Raw genomic sequence first — 22,938 nt, 5'->3', positions numbered from 1 at the left:
CTAACAATCCTAATGCTCAAGGAAATGGATGCCTCCTCAAGCCTCCGGAAGAAAAAGCAACCCTGTTGGTACCGTGATTTTAGCCCAGTGAGACCCAGATGGGACTCATTTAAAATAATGCATTTGTGCCGTTTTTTGCCCCTAAGTTTGTGGTTGTTACAGCAGCAAGAGGAAACCCATATGGTAGTTATCACTGGCGGTCACATCGTTCTTGCTGGTTTCAAACTTCCACACGGAGACATCAGTGGGGCTTCGTGTTCCTACTTAGTCTTTAGTTTGTTTATGACCTGGTTGTGTTCGAAGAAGCCCTTTGCATATCAGTGACCTTCCCACTTTCCTGCTGATTCCACTACATTTGAGACCAGGCAGCCAGCAGAGGTTGGCTGTTCTCAATCTCTGGGTGCAAGGATTTGGAGGCTGATGTGGGTCCTTTCTCTATTTGGGTTTGGGCTTAGTGATGGTTTTCATACCCTTATTCTGATAAGAAAAACGTTTCCTTTAATGTGTATTTTTGCTACTGTAGTTTTTTAAATTTTTCAAAAGTGTTCTTTTTCTCTAAAGTGTTTTTTGATTTTGTTTTTGTTTTGTTTTGTTTCTTGACTGGCATACTGTTCTTGTTTCATGGATACAAAATCCTCTTATCTCTTGATGTTTTTTTCTTCCAGCATGGTCTCTCGTTTCCTTCAACATTCCTTTCTTTCATCTGTTTTAGTTCTCGCCTGTCATGGTAAAAACTTTCCTGAGGTGTCTGGTGACATTCTCTTTTTGCTAGAAGTGAGACAGTAAAAAGGTGACTGGAGCTAGCACCTGGTGGGCTCTACCACCCAGGGTGGTGGATTATCCTGACTCTGTTTCCTTGGGAAACCTCCGTGTGTTCCTACCTTTACGTCTTTCTGTTGGGCTGCACTCACTCAGAAGGTAGGATTTATCTATTTCCCTCTTTTTAGTAGGGCACCTCACCCTTCATTCTGCTCATATCACTAAGTCCAAAGTCTCTCTGGTTTGATTTCTCTGCAAAATAAACTCTCCTCTTGGTTGTGTGGGTTAAGGAGGAAGCAGAGCAGGGAATGGGGAAGGATGTGTCTATCTGTCCCTAGTATACATTTTCAGCCAGTTTTGTTTTGCACCTCACCAGTCAGTCATCCCACTTTCCGAGGTCCTGGGGGCCTCCAGCCCTCTGGGCTCGGCTGTAGCATTGACTGACTTCTCGTTTGCGTTCCTTCTCTGCAGACATGCAAATCCCTGCTTTCTCTGCCCTGTTGAGCAGTTACCAATCTTTGGCCTTTACCTGCCAAAACTGTGCGGATGTCTCTTGTCTTCTATGCTCACCACTAGCACTCTCCTTGCTCTTGTGGATTTATATCATTCAGTCATTCACTCATTTGCAGTCATGTTAGTGAGGTTTTGGGAATGGCATTGGTTCAATCCTCTGGAAGTTTAACTAGAAGTCTTGTAGAAGTTTAAGAGTCAAAAGTCCAACGCTCAGGTGGAAGAGATCTAGTTCAATCCCTTCATTTGATGGAACTGCAAATAAAGAAGAAAATTTTCAGAGGTCGCTGAGAATTCTCGGTCCTCAGAGCAGATCTGTGTTGCTCTCCTTATTTGTGGCTAGCCAGTCCGGAGTGGAGGATAGACAGTGACAGTCCTAAAATACATGTTCCTAATGAGGAGAAGAAGGGTCACCCCCCAAGTGGACAGTCAGAAAAGATACTCATTGCCAGAGACTGATCAGAGATATAATAAGCATATCCCAAAGGAAAAAAAAAATCTGTCACAGATGTAACCCAGAGTAGAAATAATCTCCTGGAAATGGCCTGTTCTCTCTGATCTTCTCCTGACACACTTGTGAACGCCTTTGGCTATGACAGCTTCCAAGTCTAGGGTTAGAAAGAGAGACAAAGGTCACATTCACTCGCAGAGAAGATTAATAACGGGTCCAAGGGCTTTGAAACTGCATATTTCGTGTCTCTGTTTTCTTATTAAGCCAAGTGTGGGACTGCATGTGCCTTTGGCTTCTTCTATACCATACTCAGGGTCAAGAGGGCTTCTCTGCTTCCTCTCATCTCCCCCGATTCTGCTGGAACATTCTAATCAGTGAACCATACTAGCAGGTGTGGTCCAGGGAAAGGAATGTATCGCACTCATCTCAGAAGATGGGTGGGCCAGGCCTTTGTCAAATCAGGAGCAAAGAGCAATTCTCCAGGACCCACAGAACCTCGGGAAGAGGGGGCAGGGCGGGGAACAACCCACCCACATGCCTCCTGCTACAGGTTGTTGTCAAGAAGTTAAATGAAATAATTTATATGACTATGCTCTCTCTCTCTCTCTCTCTCTCTCTCTCTCAGTAAGAGGTTATTTCCTTTTTTAAACTTTTGGAAGTGCAAAGAGGCACCTGGGTGGCTCAGTTGGTTAAACGTCCCACTCTTGATTTGGGTTCAGGTTGTGATCTCACAGTTCGTGGGATCGAGCCCCAGGTCGGGCTCTGTGCTGACAGCATGGAGCCTGCTTGGGATTCTCTCTCTCTCCTCTCTCTGCCTCTCCCCCACTTGCGCACGCGCGCGCGCACACACGCTCTCTCTCGAAATAAATAAATAAATATTTTTTAAAAACTTTCAGAAGTGCGAACTATTTACAAAAATGCACACAACTTGCAGCGACTTAATTCAAAGTGAATAACCTCTTGTTAACCCGCACTCAGCATCAGAAACAGAACATTGCCAGCGCCCGAGAGGTTTCCTTCGTCTCCTCTTCCCATCATGATCCCCAGTGATAACCCCTCTCTGGTCTTCTAACACTACTCTCTAGTCTATTTTTTTTTTAAATATAAGTAATTATCATGTGAATAAACCATATATAACCTTCCAGGTCTAGATTTTTTTTGCTCCACCTTCTCTCTGTGAGATCCACATGGGCGATCCACACTGCTGTGTATACGTGTCATTGTGAATGTTTTCAAACTGTAAAGCAATAGTTAAATTTGGTGCTAGCTGTGCAATTCAAATGCCATTTGAAACAACTGTTTCTTCTACGTGTCTTAAAAGCTACCAGCAGGAGCAACGAATTATTTGTATTTTAAACATAATTCACCTAACCGATCTAAAATTCTTTCCTTCATGAAAAAGAAACGGCGAGCGAGCCACAATTTGTCTATTTCATCACGGACTGTCAGATTCTCCAGGTGCCTAATGGGTTTTGTCTGAGTGACTTCTTGCCTGCTCCCTTCCTCCAAGTCCCCGCGAGGGCCCTCTTTCTGGAAGCAGAGCTTCCCCACAGAGAAGCGTCCTCTGATTACAGAACAGAAAGGAGAACCATGACAGTATCTAACCTTAAACGCTCGTTTTTTAATCTCTATGTAGTTATGTACATTAGCAGGGCCCTGCTGTCCAGGGGAAATACAAAAGATTAAACTGAACAGGAACAGTGTAACTACCTGCTTACCCCAGAGTCTACCATCCGGTATAATTACGAGATCACGAAAAATTAATGAAACTTTTATTTAGCTAATGAAATAGCCTGTGGCCAGAGCAAATGCCACTGAAATTCATTCACTTCTACTCGAGGAAGGAGAAGAGCCAAACTGAATTTTATATGCTAACGTTTTCTGAAACAAAGCAAAATTAAGCCACGGCCCAAAGAAACAAGAGAGAGTTGGAAACTTAACGGCAAGCTGTGATGTTTCCTTTCTTTTTACCCCTGTGTTAAGCACTGTGCTTGACCATCGTAGGCAAACCTCTTCTCCCTTAGCCAAGGGACCCCACATATGCTATAAAAGTCTCTGTAAAGGAGGGAAGTACCTAGAAGAGCGATATGGTTATTAGCTAAACAGCAGTTCATGAGAAGAGCAACAGTTTTTTCTGCGGAGAGGAGACAGCTGGCTGAGCCCAATTCCCAGATGCTGTGTGCCACCCCTGAGGGGAAGACCCAGGGCGATCACTGCCCCTCCCTCCAGCCCTCGCCCCTTTACTGCCCGATTTCTGCTCGCCTTTTACAATATTTGCTCTCCAAGTCGATCGCACGCTTAGGGCAAAGAGACCAGTCCCATGGCTTTCTTTCGCGAAACAGAAATCCCAGCCAGTGGCAGCGCTTGGGGGGAATGACAGGACACCGATGAGGGAGTTCACACCAGCAAACACAAGACTCTCCAGGGCATCGGCAAGAGCGCTGCGGCCAGCCGGCCGGCCCCACAAACTGTGATTTAGCCCAGCAGGTGCAACAAGGCCATTTCTAAACATGCAATTGCCTGATCTTGACTCTTCGCCCAGCGGCTACTTCATCAAAGGCAGAAGCGACCCCGTGAGCCACCTAAAGGTGAGGTTACTTTGAGAGAAGGAGGAGCAGAAATAAGGATAATACAGTGCTTCGGGAAAAATCAGATGAGAAAGAGAGAAAATAGCTCCCCCGGAGCAGTTTATTATAAGCAAGCATCTCCAGGCACACCTCTGGGAAATCGTTTTCTCACATATCTTGAGAACAGAATAGTAGGCAATAATAGAGGAATACTTTCTGGAGTTAAAACTCACAACTCCTGTCTGGCGCCTTTGAATTTCTTTTCCCTGCTTTCCATTTCAACATGCTCACGGTAATTTGAATGACCGTGGTTAATATCGCCCAGATTATGATCCCTAACCAGACAGTCTGCCGCGACTGCCGCGACTCTTCCTGAGAACCACCACCAGATTCAGCTTCCTGGAACAAGGCAACTTGCATTCAACATTCCTTCGGGGATTCTCTCTGCTCACCAAGTGCAAACTTCTCCGCTGAGCACACAGGGCCCCTCCCCCTTACCCCCCCGCCACTTTCCAAGAAAGTCTTCTGGTCCAGCCCGCCCAGGTCCCTCACTGCAGCTCCGCAGAGCACGCTTGGGTCCTGGTTTGTTCAAGTCCGCGCTCCTCCCCAGCCTCAACTCTTGAATTCTGATGACCTTTCATGTTGCAACACAGTATCATTTTTGTCTATGTGCTTCGGGGGCCAAGCGGGCTGGGCAGGAGAGCTATAAGCGGGAAGGGACTTTGTGTTCCCGAGACCAGACTGGACCAAGAGGGACGTTCATTCAGGATAGGCAGAGAAAAATTCCAAATCGGAGCCAACAAGGAGCCCAAAGTCATAGGAGCCTGGGAAGTGGCACTTAGATTCGGATCCAAAGGATGGAAAAAGATAAATACCCTGGCCCGCCTATGGGACTACAATCACCCCTCCCCCTCGTGGGACAGGTGCGGCCATGACTGGCCCTGGCCAACGAAATGAGGCTGGAAGTGACAACTGCGAACCGAGTCACTTCTCTTCGCTGTTTTGCCTTGTTTACAGACCATTAGCATACAGAATTTGACTTGATTTCTTTTCTCCCTCCAATTACAGTTCATCAACGTATTTGATATTTAGTCACTTCTTGCCACAAGCTATTCACCAGCGAAACGTAGACTTCGTTTATTTTAGCAATCACGTACTAGTGCTGAGTGACAGCATCTGAGAGGCAGAAGCTGGTGTGAGCAAACAGCTCTGAGCCCTTGGATCAATTCTGGGATTGGAAACGGCCCGTGCCTCTTCTTGTTTAATTTCAACACACTCGCACTTTAGAATATTTTTCAACGTACAGAGAAGCTGCAAAGATAGTACATAGAGTTTCTCCAAAACCCTCCCCCGTCCCTTCTATTGTTAACATCGTACATTCACGTGCCCCATTTGTCATAACTAAGGAGCCAACCCGGGCGTGTTACTGTTAAGTAAATTCCACACATTATTTGGGTTCCACTAGTTTCCTCCTAATGTCCTTTTTTTGTTACGGGGTCCCACCCACAACACCACATCATATTTGGGGTTTCCCCCCCCCACACACACACACACATCATATTTGGTTGGCATGTTTCTTTAGCCCCGTCTACGCTGTGACGGTGTCTCAGACTTTCCTTGTTCAGGTGACCTTGATAGCTTTGTGGAGTCCCAGTCAGAGATTTTGTAGAATGTGCTTCAATTTGAGCTTATCTGATGCTTTTCTTATGATTAGACCATGGTTTTCGGGAGAAAGACCACAGAAGTGAAGTGTCCCTCTCATCACATCATATCTAAGGCTACCTGCTACCAATGTGACTTACCCTGGTGACATTGGCATTCATCACCTGGTCAGTGAAGTGTTTGCCAGGCTTCCCTACGAAGCTGCTTTTCCTCCCGTGTCCATACTCTTGGAAATGAGTCACTGAGGGGGGCCCCTGAGTGGCTCAGTCCGTTGGGCATCTGACTTTGGCTCGGGTCTGATCTCACCGTTCGGGAGTTCGAGCCCCGCATCAGGCACTGTACTGACAGCTTAGAGCCTGGAGCCTGCTTCGGATTCTGTGTCTCCCTCTGTCTCTACTCCTCCCACGCTCACACTCTGTCTCTGTCTCTCTTTCTCTTTCAAAAGTAAATAAACATTTAAAAAAATTTTTTAAAAATAAGCCTCATACTCTGTGAAAACAGCAAGCATGTTAATCAGAATCTTACAAGGACCTGAAATATTTTAAGGAAATAAAAAGCACAAAACAGAAGTAGTCAACTTAACTACTGTGTAATCAAGTTTCAAGATTCCAGTCTAGGGGCGCCTGGGTAGCTCATTCAGCTGAGCGTCCGACTTCGGCTCAGGTCATGATCTCACAGCTCGTGAGTTCGAGCCCCGCTTCAGGTTCTGTGCTGACAGCTCAGAGCCTGGAGCCCGCTTCCGATTCTGTGTCTCCCTCTCTCTGTGCCCCAACCCACTCGCGTTCTGTCTCTGTCTGTCTCTCAAAAATAAATAAACATAAAAAAAAAATTTTAAAGGTTCCAGTCTAGTTTCAGGTCCTTGATGTCTATTCGTCTGCTGTGCCAGCCCAGGGATACACTATAATTACCAAAGAATCACACTTTCTATTGAAAAACCGATACTAATGTTCCCTCATCCTCATTTTCACCTTCTGTGTAAGCACCTGCGGAAGGACAGCTATGACCACTTTGGGGCTGCGCGCGTCGCGTCATGGCCTGGGCGGTGACTCAGCAGCCGGTCTTCAGTAGGGAGCTCACAGTGGACGACATCAGGCCGAGAAGCAGAAGTTGGGGACAGGGCATTCAGGCCCCCGAAGCTCCTTCTGGGTCGCAGCCTGTATAGCAAGGTCGGGCTCTTCCTTTTCAGTCTCTCCAGAGTCTCTGCAGAAGTAGAGATCAGGTCAGCAGAGACAAACTGCAGAGGGGCTGGGGGGAAGGGGGGAGGGGAGAGGGGCGGGGGGGGGTGGTCCTGCTGTGGGGAGGTGGAGCAGAGCCCATTTTTGGAAGAGCGATGATGGTTGGGCCTACTGAACCCCGAAGTGTTGTGTAAAAAGCTGCTGTCGAAGTAAAACCACAGGGGCGCCTGGGTGGCTCAGGCGGTTGGGCGTCCGACTTCGGCTCAGGTCGTGATCTCGCGGTCCGTGAGTTCGAGCCCCGCCTCGGGCTCTGTGCTGACAGCTCGGAACCTGGAGCCTGTCTCAGATTCTGTGTCTCCCTCTCTCTCTCTCTGGCCTTCCCTCGTTCACGCTCTGTCTCTCTCTGTCTCAAAAATAAATGAACGTCAAAAAGAAGTTTAGAAAAAAAAATAACAATAATAATGCTAGCAGGCACTTATAGAACAGCTACTGTGAGCCTGGCAGTGTTCTGACAGCTACATTAACACATTGTGAGCTATTTTTTTCTCATACCACACCCCCCTCCCCAATGCAAAAGACTGCTAACTTTTAGATATTCCTGCCAAGAATCCATTTTCCTTTCAGGCTCGTTAAAATTCAGCTCTTAGCATACAAGAAAAAACAACAACAAAACAAAAAAGCTACATTACGAGAGGCCATGGCGGGGGGGGGGGGGGGGGGCGGCGCCTGGGTGGCTCAGTTGGTTAAGTGTCCAACTTCGGCTCAGGTCATGATCTCCAGTGACAGCTCAGAGCCTGGGGCCTGCCTCGGATTCTGTGTCTCCCTCTCTCTCTGCCCCTCCCCGCTTGCGCTCTATCTCTCTCTCTCAAAAATAAATATGCATTAAAAAAAGAGAGACCATCAGGGGCGCCTGGGTGGTTCAGTCAGTTAAGCGACCGACTTCGGCTCAGGTCATGATCTCACAGTTCGTGAGTTCGAGCCCCGCGTCGGGTTCTGTGCTGACAGCTCGGAGCCTGGAGCCTGCTTCAGATTCTGTGTCCTCTCTCTCTGCCCCTCCCCTGCTCGTGCTCTGTCTCTCTCTGTCTCAAAAGTAAATACATAAATAAAAAGAGAGGCTATCAGGGACTGCCTAGTAAACTTATTTTTTAAATTATTTACATCACGTAATGAAACTCATGACATTTCCTCTGAGCAAAAGCCAAAACCAAGTGATTCTTATGAAAAAATAACCTCCAGCTAAACTGTAAATTCTTTTTACACGGGTCTCACACGGTTATAAAGTTTTCCCTCACACACAAGTAAAATTTTCTTTCCTAGAACATCCTTTTTTGTTCTCTGTAACATCTCTTAGAGCAGCACAAAATGTATTCAGCAAACACAGCAGTCATCTGTCCTGCGCGATTTTCTTTCTTCCTGGCTAACCCCAGTTACTAGAGGTCTTTATATGCGACGTGTGTACGTGTATGTACGTGACATTATACATTGATAGAAATGACATGCACCCTGTGCTTCAGCAATGGCGATTCTATGGGTCGCTTTACAATACATGACACTTACATTGATAAAACACATATGGGAAGTTCTTTGGCAATGGACCCTGATCAGCACAATGCAAACCCACTCTACCAACAGTGACAGCCTCTCTCCTCCTTGGGGCACAGCCAGCATGCATGTCATTTGAGTTTTATTTTCTCACGAGTATATTCTGTCACCTCGGGGGTTTTGTCTTGGGTTTGAATTTTTTTGCATGTCAGGTTTTATGGACGATCCGGAAAGCAGTAATCATAGGGGAGAGAATGAAGCTTGCTATCAATCAGTGTCCCAGCGGGAAAGAGGTGACACACTCCAAGGGGTAACCAAACAGGCTTAAGTGACAGGCTATCTAGAAGAGTCAGAAGATGATTAAGGAAACCAGTGAGCCACAGAGAAGCCCCCAGGGCTAAGCAACAGGAAGGTTACCATCCCTAGGCCTGGGGTGTCAGGTGGGGAGCACTGATCGGAACTCAGAGCGGTGGCTGCAGACAGGACCTGGGGTTCCGGGGGGAAGCATCAAACACGCAGAGCCACCACTTATCTGTTAAGGGAAGGAGCCAGGCGAGAAACCTCCAGGCTCTCCCCAGCTCCCATGTCCCCCAGTGCCTGCCATCAGCTAAATCTAACAGGAAGCAGGTGCCGAAGAGGGAAGAGGTCAACTTTCCCGCCACACAGCGAAGTTGAGAAGGGCAGCCAAGGAGACCTAGAAGACCAAACAGAAAACTCAGCCCAGTACAAAATGCACACACCACGTGCTTCGCAAACGTCGTGCCAAATCCGTGAACAGTTGACAAACAAGGTGCTCTGGAGACGTAAGGTATTGTAACTCACAAGAGAGCATGCGTGACCTCTGGGTTTTTTAAACAAGCAACACGTCACATACGACTCTTATTGAAAACTCCCTCTTCCTAGAACAATGTCCTCCTTTTATTAATCCGTGACTATTAAGGAAGAGTCTGATAAGTTTAATTTTCCCCTCCGTTAACCCATCCCTAATCCATGCACAGAGGAGTTGTCTTCAGCAGGAGGTTTCTAGGGTCTTTAAGCACCCATTTTTATAAACAAGCGAAAGATCTGAAAGGCAGACCCCCTACGGCTCAAGTCCCCTTTCCATCACTTGTGTGTCCTAGGTCACCTACACTCCTCGTGCCTCAGTTTCCTCAGCTGTCACAGAGGGCTAATAATAGTAGCTACCTCTTAGATACCCCTTTTTGACGACTCTCCTGCCTTCATCAAACGTGTTATGTGGCACACAGTATGTTTCAATTAGGCAATAGTTTTCATGATCCCAACAATTCAAAAGCACCTGCCTTGATCTAATTGATCTCTTTGCCCAGTTATTAAAATCTACATTTTTGACATAAGAGACTCTTAAATATGGAGAACAAACAGAGGGTTACTGGAGGGGTTGCAGGAGGGAGGAGGGGCTAAGTGGGTAAGGGGCATTAAAAGGAATCTACTCCTGAAATTACTGTCGCACTATATGCTAACTAACTTGGATGTAAACTAAAAGAATAAATTAAAGGGGTGCCTGGGTGGCTCAGTCAGTTGGGCATCTGACTTCAGCTCAGGTCATGATCTCACAGTTCATGAGTTCGAGCCCGGCGTCGGGCTCTGTGCTGACAGCTCGGAGCCTGGAGCGTGCTTCGGATTCTTTGGCTCCCTCTCTCTCTGCCCCTCCCCACTCACACCCTGTCTCTGTCTCTCAAAACTAAATAAACATTAAAAAAGTTTTTGAATGAAAACAAAAATAACAATAAATTAAATAAAAGATAAAAAAACACAAAACACAAAAAAAAAAAAAAAACACAAAACGGAACAAAAACAAAAATCTACAATTTTTTGTCCAGCCCCTTTGGATTGACACTTTGGCTCTGTTCTTCGGTTCTGGAGATTGTAAGTAGAGCCGTGCCGCCAGATAAAACACAAGATTTTGAAATATAAATAAATACAGATAAAACGCCAAGTCAAAAAAAAATTGAATTGCAGACAGAGAACCCATAATTTTGGGGGATGAGTACATTCCAAATATTGCATGGCAACCCTAGATTGGAGGCCACCTGTCAAATCGCCCTCAAGTCCATCAAGTCCTCAAGGTTGGCCCATCTAGGGCCATGGTCTTCTTCTCGGGTGCAGCCCTGGGACCTGAGCACGTGCTTACCATTCTGCTCCCCGAGAAGGGATGTTTGGACAGATACCCGCACTGGGAATTAAGCAATCATTTTGCCCTCACTTGAACCTTTGGCATGGATATCTTGGTGTCTATTCTCAGTGTTGGACTAACAGGATGAACTAAATGAAACAGAGTGAGAGTTTAACGGTCATCTTTTGCCGAGGACCTTTCAAAATTCCACCGTGGGGGGCGCGTGGGGGGCTCAGTCGGTTGAGTGTCCAACTTTGGCTCAGGTCATGATCTCATGGTCCGTGAGTTCGAGCCTCATGTTGGGCTCTGGGCTGACAGCTGGGAGCCTGGAGCCTGCTTCGGATTCTGTGTCTCCCTCTCTCTCTGCCCCTCCCTTGCTCACGCTCTGCCTCTCTCTCTCTCTCTCTCTCTCTCTCTCTCTAAAATAAACATTAAAAAAAAAATTCCACCTTGGATGTCATGACAAAGATGTCTCCTCTCCCATCACTTGTCGGTGGACTTTCCAGAAACTTAAAGGGACCCTCTTTGCTTTGTGAAAGGATGAACGTAGGGCCAGACCTTCCAGTTTCTGGTTTGATAAGGACAGATGGGAATCTGAAAGGCCTTGTCCCCAGCCCCTCCTGATTATACACTGTTCCTCTGCCTTTACTTTCTGAATGTTAGCCTAGTGTGAGCCAGGTGCTTTAGGCCAATATTCTGGAAGCCGGTGGCCATGAGGTCACTGTCCTACCAGACACTCGTGTCCTCTGTCCCATGTTGATGTGATTAATTCTCTACTCTCTCCCTCCCGCCACACTCTGTGACCAGGGCAAAATCCCTACATTCTCTGGATAAGCTGAATGCACATCCTCTATTTTTGTGAGAATATAAGACAAGTTTCTATACCCTGTGCTGATGATCATTTTGTTTCATGCTTTCAAATCCCCTGGCTCTGCCATTTTCTAGCCATTGAACTTGGACAAATTACTTAAGCTCTCTGAGCTTGAGTTTTCTCACCTTTCATTTGTAGAAAATAAAAGTGAACTCAGGGGTGTTTTGCCGCTTAAATACGGTTATTTAAAGCACGTATCAGAGGCCAACACATATCAATATGTTCAGGACTGAGCTTTAAGCCATGGCCCTCTCAGATTCACTAGGTTGGTGTGGCAGGCACAGGCCTCTGTCCCCATCTCCCCTCCAAAAAAAGCTTGCAGCCCACCTGGGAGGATCACAGAGGGAGACGGCCCCCAGCTGACCGAGAAGGCAGGATACCAGGGTGAGGCTACCCCTGCCCAAAGTGGGGACCCTCTGAAGGGCACCCGTGCTCGGAGCTTCCCCTCAGATTGACCAAGACCGTTCAACCTGCATCACCACCTGTGGTGGCCAGTGCAGCCTACTTCCTCCCTTTTATCTTCCAGAGACATCACACCCTCCATACACTTCTCACACCCCTAACCCCATTTCTGCTTCCCGGAACTGACACAGAAGGACAGAGAAGACAAGACACCCGACAACCGCTTGGAGGAAAGGAGGTGCGCTGTTCCTCGACCTACCCGCGAGGGGTCTCGCGTTCGAGATCTGGCTTACTGACCAGCAAAGAGCATTTCTACGGGAGCAGGAGTACTTCACCTGGTGACTGCCATCCCACGCCTCGTTAGAACCCTAAAACTGAGCTGAGCTAAACCTTTGGCCCCGTCCCTCACCAGCTCATTCGGATCCAACTAGTATGGAAGATTAAAGAACATTCACAAGACACAACCTCAAAAAATGAAATTCCATGGCTGCCTGGGCGGCTCAGTTGGCTAAGCGTTCTACTTCAGCTCAGGTCATGATCTCACGGTTCGTGGGTTCGAGCCCCGCCTTGGGCTCTGTGCTGACAGCTCAGAGCCTGACGCCCGGTGTCTGTGTCTCCCTCTCTCTCTGCTCCTCCCCTGCTCATGCTCTGTCTCTCTCTGTCTCAAAAATAAATAAAAACATTAAAAAAAAATTTTTTTTAAAAACGAAAAATACCAAACTCTTCGGTGATAGCACTATGATTGTTTTTCTTCTTTCTAGGTTTCTAGTTTTTTCCAATACTCTTATACTGAGAAAATATCAATTTTATGAGTTAAAAATGCTCCAACAGCGGTTAACGGTAGTTTCCAAACATAACTTCTTCCCACACGTGCAGTTCCCCTGACTCATTCTTTATTCACAGCGGCCACATGCATAGGAATCACTTTTCCGGTATTTGTTATGCAGTAAGTCGTCAAAACCAAGGCCTGGTAGACCTGTGCTCAAAACAGTGCTCTGGGGATAAAGGTCCCCAATTAATAAGCATTTGAGGACTAACACATTTTTGTCGGTTGACACTATTACGATGTTGCTTAAATCGTGGCACATTTGTGGTTAAAGGTTACGGTTAATTGTTAAAAAGTTAATTGTTATTGAGTCAATAAGAGATAAGTCCGTCTCCCCAAAAGAGACTGATTAACTTGGGCAATTCTCCCTAAGAACAGATCAAAGAGGGAGCATTTTTCTCTCCACATGCCTTTCCGTACCCAGGGTGGTACGTCCTTGCAGGACAAGGATTCTTTGCATTCGGCATCACAATGGCACGTCCACATAGGTGCATAATAACTTCTTTTCTTGATAGAGGTAACAACCGGCAAACTCTCATGAAGTACGCTCAGTTGAACCCACTGCCTAATGCTCTCGTCCTTGAGTCTTTTTCCTTCCCTTTATTTCTTTTTTCTTTCCCTTTTTCTTCTTTTCCTTTCACCCGTCACTGGTTTTGATTCGCGAAGAGGCCGCTCACTGCACCGGCATGCATCAGACAGTGACAGATCTTCTGTCTTCCTGGAAAAAGTTCTGCCACGCTCTTGAGAAACACAGCTACCTCCTCTTTCCGTGTCTCCGTGCACAAGCCGCTGGGAGGCCAACTTTGTCCACGTGCACACGGCCCAGCTGAGCCGGAGGTCTCGATTCGTTATTTTCTGCACTTGAATTTGTGAGAATTACTGGCTACGTCACTTGATACTGATTTTGCTTAAGATGAAAGCTCCTAAGCCCGTGAAGATCAAGACTGAAAAGAAGCGCGATTATCTTAAAATAACAGAGAAGAGGGGCAATGGAGACTTCATAGCTTCACCTCCTGGTGAGTTGAAGAAATTAAAGCCCAAAGAGATTAAACTCACTCTCCGAATGCATAGAGCTGGTCAGTGGCACAGGCAGGATGAGGGCGCCGGGAGCCCGGCGATCCTGGGGCATTGCTCTCGGCTCTGTGCCATCAACCCTTGCTGGGGGCATGCTGCCCTACGGCAATCTGGATTCTCCTTTAGATCCCAAGTGTGGACACACTGAAACTGCACGCAAGATGGGGCTCCTGGGTTGCTCAGTCAGTTGAGCGCCCGGCTTCGGCATAGGTCATGATTTCACAGTTCGTGAGTTCGAGCCCCGCGTCGGGCTCTGTGCTGACAGCTCAGAGCCTGGGGCCTGCTTCCATTCTGTGTCTCCCTCTAACTGCTCCTCCCCCACTCGTGCTCTCTCTCTCTCTCTCAAAAATAAATATTAAAAAAAAAAACTGCACGCAAGAGAAAAGCAAACTAAAGTCTTGGGAGTGTAAACAGGGCATTGCAGAAGAATGGGAACTGTCCAAATCACTTAAAACTAGCCATGCTGTTAACTAATTCTATTGCTGTGGGAAATGGGTCCTTAACAGATGGCTGGAGGAATTTCAGTTCTGTGTAGAATTCTCCTTACTAATCATCACAGGAGCAACAGTGATAGTCTTAATACAAGGTTTTTAAAGTGCTTCATATATGCTGTGCTCTATATTATTTCATTTGTCCAACTGCGGCTGAAATCTGTCCCTTTTGCTGGAAAAAGAAAGATGGAAACAACAGGTGGAAACAACAGAAATCCCCAAACTCCGTCCATCCAGCTGTCTGCACACTCAGCAAGGTGCCCATTTTCACCCATTCTAAGCGTGTCGTACTCTGTCGGCAAAGAAGATTCAGTGAAGTGGGCCACCTGGGTGGCTCGATCGGTTAAGTGTCTGACTTTGGTTTTGGCTCAGGTCATGATCTCATGGTTGGATTCACGGGATCAAGCCCCTCGCTGAGCTCTGTGCTGGGAGCTCGGAGCCTGCTTGGGATTTTCTGTCTTCCTCTCTCTCTCTCTGCCCCTGCCCCACTCGAGCTGTCTCTGTCTCTCTCAAAAGAAATACACAAAGTTAAAAAAAAAAAAAAAGATTCAATGAAGAGTTTAGGCAACATACTAGGTCACCCATTCGAATACTCAGACCCTAATTGAAATAATAGAAGTACCAAACACGCCTTTTATTACCACAAGTCCTGGCTGCTGGACCAGTTGTCTTCTCCACCTGTACATACACCCGCCTCTCTTCATCCTGGACAGACGCGACAGATGGACTGCACCAGCCTCACAGCCTTGCTTTCCCACATGGATCCACTGGACAGGCCCCAATAAGCACATCTTCCCGCGTTCACGTACTTGTGCAGCTCCTTCCACCTCCCCCCCACGTTGTCTCTGGGACTTGCTTTGACCCATGGACCTTAACACGGTGCAAACACCTCGATAAGCCCTTGCCCACCGGAGCGTTCTCTCTTGGCACATTCACTCCTGGAAGTCAGTCTCCGTGTTGTAAAGAAACTCGGGCTAGACGCTGAAGATGAGAGGCCACAAGGAGAGAGACCCAGGGTTTCTTTAGACAGTCACCTAGGTCGAGCTCCCTGCTGCGTGTGACCTCAGCAGAACCGCCCCATGAACCGGGTCAACACACGGGATCACAAGATCTGTTGTTGTTTTATTTATTTTTTTTTAATTTTTTTTTCAACGTTTATTTATTTTTGGGACAGAGAGAGACAGAGCATGAACGGTGGAGGGGCAGAGAGAGAGGGAGACACAGAATCGGAAACAGGCTCCAGGTTCTGAGCCATCAGCCCAGAGCCCGACGCGGGGCTCGAACTCACAGACCACGAGACTATGACCCGAGCCGAAGTCCGACGCTTAACGGACGGAGCCACCCCGGTGCCCCAAAACTCCATCTGTCTCTTGAGCAAATTTCTTTAATATGTGGCTGGTTGACTTCCAATGAAATGATTACATCGCCAACTAACTTTGAGAAATGATCACAGAGCATCAGTGGTAATTTTTAATAAAAACCAGAGAGTAAATAAGGTCAGAAACGCCTGTGAGAAGAGAACTGTTCTTCACCCTGCTGTCCCCGTCCTGCCCACGCAAAGCTGGGCCAAACCCGGTTTTACTAGCTCAGGGCTTTATCCCCCTCCCCGTCACCCTCTCAGGGGTGGGTCTACTTCCTGAAGCTTTAGAATGACCCCGTTTATGCAAGGAGGGTATTCTGAGGCTTTTCAAAGGCTGGTTCCCTTCCCACCACTGAGCAGCGAGGATACACTAACCTGCCCGGCAGTGTCACAGAGCTGGAGTCTCACAGGCCGTCCGTCCACAGAAACCACCGCTTAAAAACAAGATGAAAACAATGATCAGGGGGGGTGTCCTTTAACCCCTTTCAGGAAAACCATCGTTTTAGCTGCAACCACCATTCTCCCTCCAAACCCTTCGGTTGTTCTGGGTCCCCTAACGAATTAAAGACTGGTCTAAAACAAGGAGGCCCCCATGCAGGCACTTTTGTATACAACCCTCCTGGGCTGGCACCTCACGGCACTGCCCGGATGAGGCCGCAAGCCCCCGAGCTACGGATGGCACCCCAGAAGGGCCTGCACTCTTCTCCCAGCCCCGGGAAGATTTATTTGCCAGTCACACTAGTTGCAAAAAACCCAAAAGCAACACTAGGGGGTAAATGGGAACCAACCTTGCCGTTTTAACTCAGTGGGAAGCCTCACAAATAATTCTGTTTTCCCTTGGGATCTGTTCCAAGACTTCATGGTTTATCAGAGAATTGTAGCTTGTTTTGAGAACACGAGCAAACGCAGGCTGCCTGCATTGTCCTGTTTATGGAAGCGGGCCCTACTCATCTCACCCCGTCGGCTCAAAGAGAGGATTAAAAAAGAAAAGAAAGCCTGTCCACCTTTCCACTGGGATGGGGTACTGGGCAGGGGCCTGCCTCAGGGCACAGCTTGAGGTTTCTATTTGAATTCAGCACCCAAGTTTGTCTCAGTACAACTTTCTCAGTTCTTTTAATGTTTACACTGATCAGCTGGGAGGAGGAAAGGGGGGGAAAAAACCCAAAACTGTTTAGGCGGCAAACCCATTAGGTGTGGCACACTTTCATCTAGGGTACCCAAGCCCTTGCCATTGGGACTACGAGGTCAAGAAACATTTCTTTTTTTTTTTTTTTTTCCTTGAAGAGCAAGAGGGAGTGTTTCACACTAGCCTCTGTGGATTTTCACGTTTTTGTGAATTTCAAAAAAAAAAAAAAAATCCCCGAAAACCCCTTTATCTTTGTTTCCACCAAACTAAAACCCAGCATACCATACTTAAGAGCTGTAAATAGCTTAGAGATAACTGAAAAGATACTAAGACATCAGAAGCACAGCCAATGAGGGAGACGGAAGTAGGGGCAGTGGGGCCAGGGGAGAGGGACTCGGAAGAAATTGGGTTTACTCTCCAGGTTTAATCCAGACCTAAGCCTTTACCAGTGCCGTTTTCACCAAAGCGAGTATTTTCTGGCTCTTTAAAGCGGAGACGCCCACTGTCACGGGAACCGCCAAAAGGAAAGGACCGACTCTCCGGGCCACAGGTAGGGCCACCTGCGCGTCACCTTCCCACTGAAACTCGGCAGCGGCGCCAGCAACGTCGACCTGACGCAACTTTCCTACGCAGCAAACTGACCAGGCAACCTGAACTCGACCTGTCTGATACTCGCTCGTCTGCTACTAAATTGCCCGACCACTTCTTTTCGCGTAGGCTCTGTCCCCCGTACCCCGCCCCCTCCGCCAGGCTCCTGCTTTAGGGTTCCCCGTTGCCTCTGGAAGCTCCGCGCTCGCCGGGTCCCCGAGGCTCGGGAAATGCCCGGCGCTCCGCGCCTGGTCGGCTTCCCAGCTGGAGCCCGCCCGGCCCCGCAGCCCCCTCGGTCCCCCACCCCCCCCCGCCCCGCGACCCTCGCGCCGCCCTCCCCGCCCCCCCCCCCCCCCGCGGCACCGGGGCCATCGGCACCGCAGACCGCGGCCCCGCGCCCCCGCTCACCCGAGAAGTTGTCGACGGCGGTGGGGATGTACTCGGTGGGGTAGCCGTTGGTGGTGTAGCTCACCACCAGGCTCGTCTTGCCCACGGCGCCGTCGCCGACGAGCACGCACTTGACGCCGCGCCCCTCGGCACCGCCCGCGCGCCCCCGGCCCCCCGGCGCCCCGGGCCCGCGCCCCCCGCGCGCCCCGCGCTCCCGGCGCGGCGGAACGGGCGGCGCCTCGCAACGGCCCGGGAATGCGGGGTCCCCCTGCTGCGGGGGCATCGGTGCGCGCGCTCGGGCGTGCAGGCGCGAGCGAGCAGGGCCCGGCCCGCCCGCCCCTCGGTCCCGGAGCCCTCCGAGAGGGACGAGCTGTCACCGACCGCGGTGGGCGCGTGCCCGGCCCCCGAGAGCGGCGGTTCCAGGCCACACGCTCCCAGACAAAGGCGGCCGGGGTGGGTCGCGGCTCTGGGCTCGGGCGGCGCCACCTGGCTCCGCTCCGCGCGGTCAGAGGACTGCGGGCCGGCCGAGCGCCGTGGAGCCCGAGCGCTCTGTCTCCTCCCGGCTTCCCGGCGACACGACGCGTGGGGGGCGGGAGGGGAGGGGAAAGAGGCGGGTCCGGCCCGGCCGCTCTGTCCCCGCGCCGAGGCCACAGCGCCCCCCGCCTGCGCGCCGGGCCCCTGCACCCGGGCCAGAGGCGGTGCTACGCCGGGCGGGTGAGGAGCGCGGTCGCCGGCTCCGGGCCGAACGGACCCTCGCTGCAGGGGGCGCGGCTGCCGCCCGCTCTGGGGGTGGACCCTGAACACCCACTCCGGGGCGCGTGGCCCGGAGGCGACGGGTGGCCGAAGGCAGCCTCCGCCCACCCCCCGGCGGCCGAGACTGACACCACCGCCGGAGTGACCGAAGCGGTTCCGCCTTGTTGCGCCCACGCGGGCGGGGAAGCCTGAGCTTCCTCCGGTTCCCCTGGCTCCCCCCCTCCCCTTCCCGGCCGCAGCCTGTGCCGTGGGGGCCCCTTGCTGGCCACAGTGCTTCACCCAAGGGGGAAATGAAGCGTCTTGGGGACACGCCCGCAGGAGACTGAATTAAAAGGCAACTTTTTAAAGTCTTCGCTACAGCCCATCGTGTGATTTTTCTTCTAAGATCGTTTGTGCTCCAATCGTTTGGGAACAAAATGATGTCAGGTCCAGCGCTATTGCTCGTTGGGCATGCCATGGACCAGCAACGTAATTTGTAGATTCAATTTCTTCTTTTGCGTAAATGTTATTTGGAGACTTTAATATAATGGGGGGCGGGGAGTCCCATTTGTCTCTGACTTCTTCCTCCTACATTTAGTCAACAGTCCACGCAGAAAACAGGGGAGCCTGGTTCTAGTCAGGACGCAAAGGCTTCTCGGGGTTTACAGGTGGTTTAAGAAGCGTCACATACTATTCACATAAATACTGGCGCTACAACAGCGACAACAACAATAACAATAACAGCAGGAGCTAATAAATATTGAGCCTTTATGTGCCAGACACTGTTGGAAGCACTCTGCCTGAACTCATTTGTTTAATCTTCACGTGACTTATACCCATTCTACAGATGAGAAAATCTCAGGCTCAGAGATATTTTAGAAATGCCCGGGTTCCACAAGCTGTAAAGTGGCAGCGACAAGATCCAAACCCAAATAGTCTAGCTCCAGAGCCTAAGCTCTTGGTTTTTCCAAGTTCTTACTTACATTCCAGTTAGTTAACATCCGGTGTAATGTTAGTTTCAGATGTACAATATAGTGATTCAATGATCCTATACATTTCAGTGCTGAGACTATGCAGCTATGGGGACACGGGGAGATTCTGTTCAAGGGACACAGAGCTTCAGTTACACGAGGTAAGTTCTGGAGATCTAATGCACAGCAATGGGACTATAGTTAACAACATTGTATTGTCCTACTTGAAATTTGCTAAGAGGGCAGATCTTAAATTTCTCACCACCCACACACAAAGGTAACTATGTGAGGTGATGGATAATGTTAAGTGCCTTGACTGGGGTGAGTATTTCACCGCGTATATAGGTATTAAATTATCTAATTGTATACCTTAAATGTGCACAATTTTTAATTGTCAACTATACTGGAGGAAAAGGATATGCAGGTAAAAGAATGTTGAAAAATAGTATTATGGAGCGGTGTGTCAGGCAGCTTATTAAAATGTTTTCTTGTGGGTTTTTCTTGATGTTTATGGTATTTGTTGGCCTTTTAAGTTTTATAGCTTGTTGTGATGCATTTCTCATTTTAAATGAATATTTTTTTAATGTTTATTTATTTTTGAGGGGGAGAGAGAAACAGACGGTGAGTGGGGGAGGGGGAGAGAGAGAAGGAGACAGAATCTGAAGCAGGTTCCAGGCTCTCCATGCTTTCAGCACAGAGCCTGATGCAGGGCTCGAACTCATGAACTGTGAGATCATGACCAGAGCCCAAGTCGGACGCTTAACCGACTGAGACACCCAGGTGCCCCTAAATATTTATTTTTGTACCTAATCGTCGAATTGATATTTTTCTCTTAAAGAAGGCCCCCAAATTTGATAAGCTTTTAGGCTGTACAAAATTTTGCTTTACCCCCTACATCTGGCCATATGTTAATTTTTGTATCCTATAGCCTTTGACTCCTGCTTTACTCCCTTTTTAAAAAGTTTTGTTCAATTTATTTAAACTGAAAAAAAAAATTCCCCCATTTCTCCCACCCCCACCACCTCCCACCTCTTGCAACCACCAATTTGCTCTCTGTATCTGTGAGCTTATTTGGTTTTTGTTTGGTTGGTTTGGTTGGTTGGTTGGTTGGTTGGTTGGTTTAGATTTCACATGTGAGATCATACAATATTCGTCTTACTCCGTTTGACTTATTTCACTTATCAAAATGCTCTCAAAGCCCATCCATGTTTTCACAGATGGCAAGATTTCATTCTTTTTTTTTGTGGCTGAATAATATTCCATTGTGCGTGTATATATAATACATTTTCTTTATCCATTCATCCATTGAAGGACACCTAAGTTGTTTCCATGTCTCCATTAAAAATAATGTTGCAACAAACCGAGGGTTGATGGAGGGGGTGGGTGGGTGGGAGGGAGGGGAGGATGGGTGATGGGCACTGAGGAGGGCACCTGTTGGGGTGAGCACTGGGTGTTGTATGGAAACCAATTTGACAACAAATTTCATATTTAAAATAATAATAATGTTGCGATGCCTAGGGAGGTGCAGATACCTTTTTGAACTAATGTTTTCATTTTCCTTGGAGAAATTCTCAGAGGTAAGATTCCTGGATCATATGGTGGTTCTATTTTTAATTTTTTGGAGAAACTCCATACTGTTTCCATAAAGACTGCACCAATTTACGTTCCCACCAAGCAATGTACCCAGAGTTCCCTTTTCTCCAAATCCTTAGCAACACTCATTCTTTCGCGTCTTTTCCATTACAGCTATTCTAACAGGTGTGAAGCGGTATCTCATGGTGGTTTTGATTTGCATTTCCCTGATGATTAATGCTAGTAAGCATCTTATCACGTACCTGTTGGCCATCCATATGTTTTCGGGAATATGTCTGTTTAGATCTCCTGCCCCTTTTTTCATCGGGTTGTTTGAGAGTTTTTTTGCTGTTGAGTTTCTATGCGTTGTTTATATATTTTGGGTATTAGCCCCTTATCGCACAGATGACTCACAACTACTTTCTCTCATTCAATAAATTACTTTTTCATTTGGTTGATGGTTTTCTTTGCTGTGTGGAACCTTTTTAGTTGCACTCCTTTTTTTATGCTGTCCCCTACTAGGTTGAATATTGTCACATCCCCACTCATTTCGCCCCCTCTTTCTCGATTCAGCTTAATAATCTGCAGCCTTATCAAAAATACCCAGAATGAATTCTCCCCCTATTTATAAGAATCTGATGCTGGTGACTCAGGAGAGCAGGCTCCACGCTTCACGGTGTGGTATGTCATTCCAGATGAAAAGTGGAGAAGCGGCCTGGAGCACCAGAAAGCCAACTGAGGTCAGGCCCTGCCCTCCAAGTATGTGGGTCCAAACCGAATGATACTTTTTAAATTTATTTTCTGTCTGTTTCCTCTCGCAAGGACTTTATTTTGTTTATCCCTACACCCCACACTCAGAATCACGTGGGGCAAATAATAGACTACTATTTCTATTGCTTCTGTTACACAATCAAATCTGTGTCTTGAAGCAATGACTAGGAAAGACCATTTCTCTGCTCTCTTTTAAGAATGCATTACCCCTCCTGTATCCCAATTTGACTTCACCATGACTGCACAATTGATTCAATGTCTCCACTGGGTCTTGAGTGGAGGAAATATGGGAAATGCTGGCAATTGCCTGGGCACAGAATTTCCACTCTTTTTTTTTTTTTTTTTTAATGTTTTTATTTTATTCTTTTTTTTTTTTTAATTTTTTTTTTCCAACGTTTATTTATTTTTGGGACAGAGAGAGACAGAGCATGAACAGGGGAGGGGCAGAGAGAGAGGGAGACACAGAATCAGAAACAGGCTCCAGGCTCTGAGCCACCAGCCCAGAGCCCGACGCGGGGCTCGAACTCACGGACCGCGAGATCGTGACCTGGCCGAAGTCGGACGCCCAACCGACTGCGCCACCCAGGCGCCCCTGTTTTTATTTTATTCTTAAGAGAGAGCACAAGCGGGGGAGGGGCAGAGAGAGGGGGACAGAGGATCTGAAGTGGGCTTTGCATGGACAGCAGAGACCCTGATGTGGGGCTCAAACTCACGAACCGTGAGATCATGACCTGAGCTGAAGTCGGCTGCTCAACCAACTGGGCCGCGCAGATGCCCCACAGGATTTCCACTCTTAAGATCTCATCCCTGGGGCGCCTGGGTGGCTCAGTCACTTGGGCGTCCGACTTCCGCTCGGGTCATGATCTCGCGGTTTACAAGGTCAAGCCCCACGTCTGGCTCTGTGCCGACAGCTCAGAGCCTAGAGCCTGGTTCGGATTCTGTGTCTCCCTCTCTCTCTTCCCCTCCC

General features: G+C 48.4%; 1 protein-coding gene across 2 annotated transcripts; it reads right to left on the bottom strand.

The window, feature by feature from the left end:
* Positions 1–1,722: 1,722 nt before the first annotated feature.
* Positions 1,723–18,886, bottom strand: LOC123595656 (rho-related GTP-binding protein RhoU-like). Of its 2 annotated transcripts, XM_045473341.1 has the most exons (4): positions 17,947–18,884; positions 16,200–16,258; positions 6,918–7,149; positions 1,723–1,877 (listed from the first exon to the last, which is right to left on the bottom strand). In XM_045473341.1, exons 1-3 carry the CDS (start codon positions 18,206–18,208, stop codon positions 7,132–7,134), a joined length of 339 nt encoding a protein of 112 aa, XP_045329297.1. In that variant the 5' UTR covers positions 18,209–18,884; the 3' UTR covers positions 1,723–1,877; positions 6,918–7,131. The 2 variants fall into 2 exon arrangements, with proteins under 2 accessions (XP_045329297.1, XP_045329296.1); XM_045473340.1 differs by lacking the exons at positions 1,723–1,877; positions 6,918–7,149 and having other exon boundaries at positions 15,756–16,258; positions 17,947–18,886.
* Between the last annotated feature and the right edge of the window lie 4,052 nt (positions 18,887–22,938).

Source organism: Leopardus geoffroyi, assembly GCF_018350155.1.
Source record: "Leopardus geoffroyi isolate Oge1 chromosome D2 unlocalized genomic scaffold, O.geoffroyi_Oge1_pat1.0 chrD2_random_Un_scaffold_58, whole genome shotgun sequence".
Lineage (NCBI taxonomy): Eukaryota > Metazoa > Chordata > Mammalia > Carnivora > Felidae > Leopardus > Leopardus geoffroyi.
Note: the sequence above shows the minus strand (reverse complement) of the source record. Positions and strands in the feature narration are given on the sequence as shown.

What these genes read in the sequence shown, in the direction of transcription:
- LOC123595656 (XM_045473340.1), bottom strand. Translation starts at nt 18,208, where the DNA reads ATGCCCCCGCAGCAGGGGGACCCCGCATTCCCGGGCCGTTGCGAGGCG. An exon ending in CGCCGTCGACAACTTCTCGG is followed by an intron (nt 16,259 to 17,946) that starts GTGAGCGGGGGC and finishes CTTGTTTTTAAG; the next exon opens with CGGTGGTTTCTGTGGACGGA.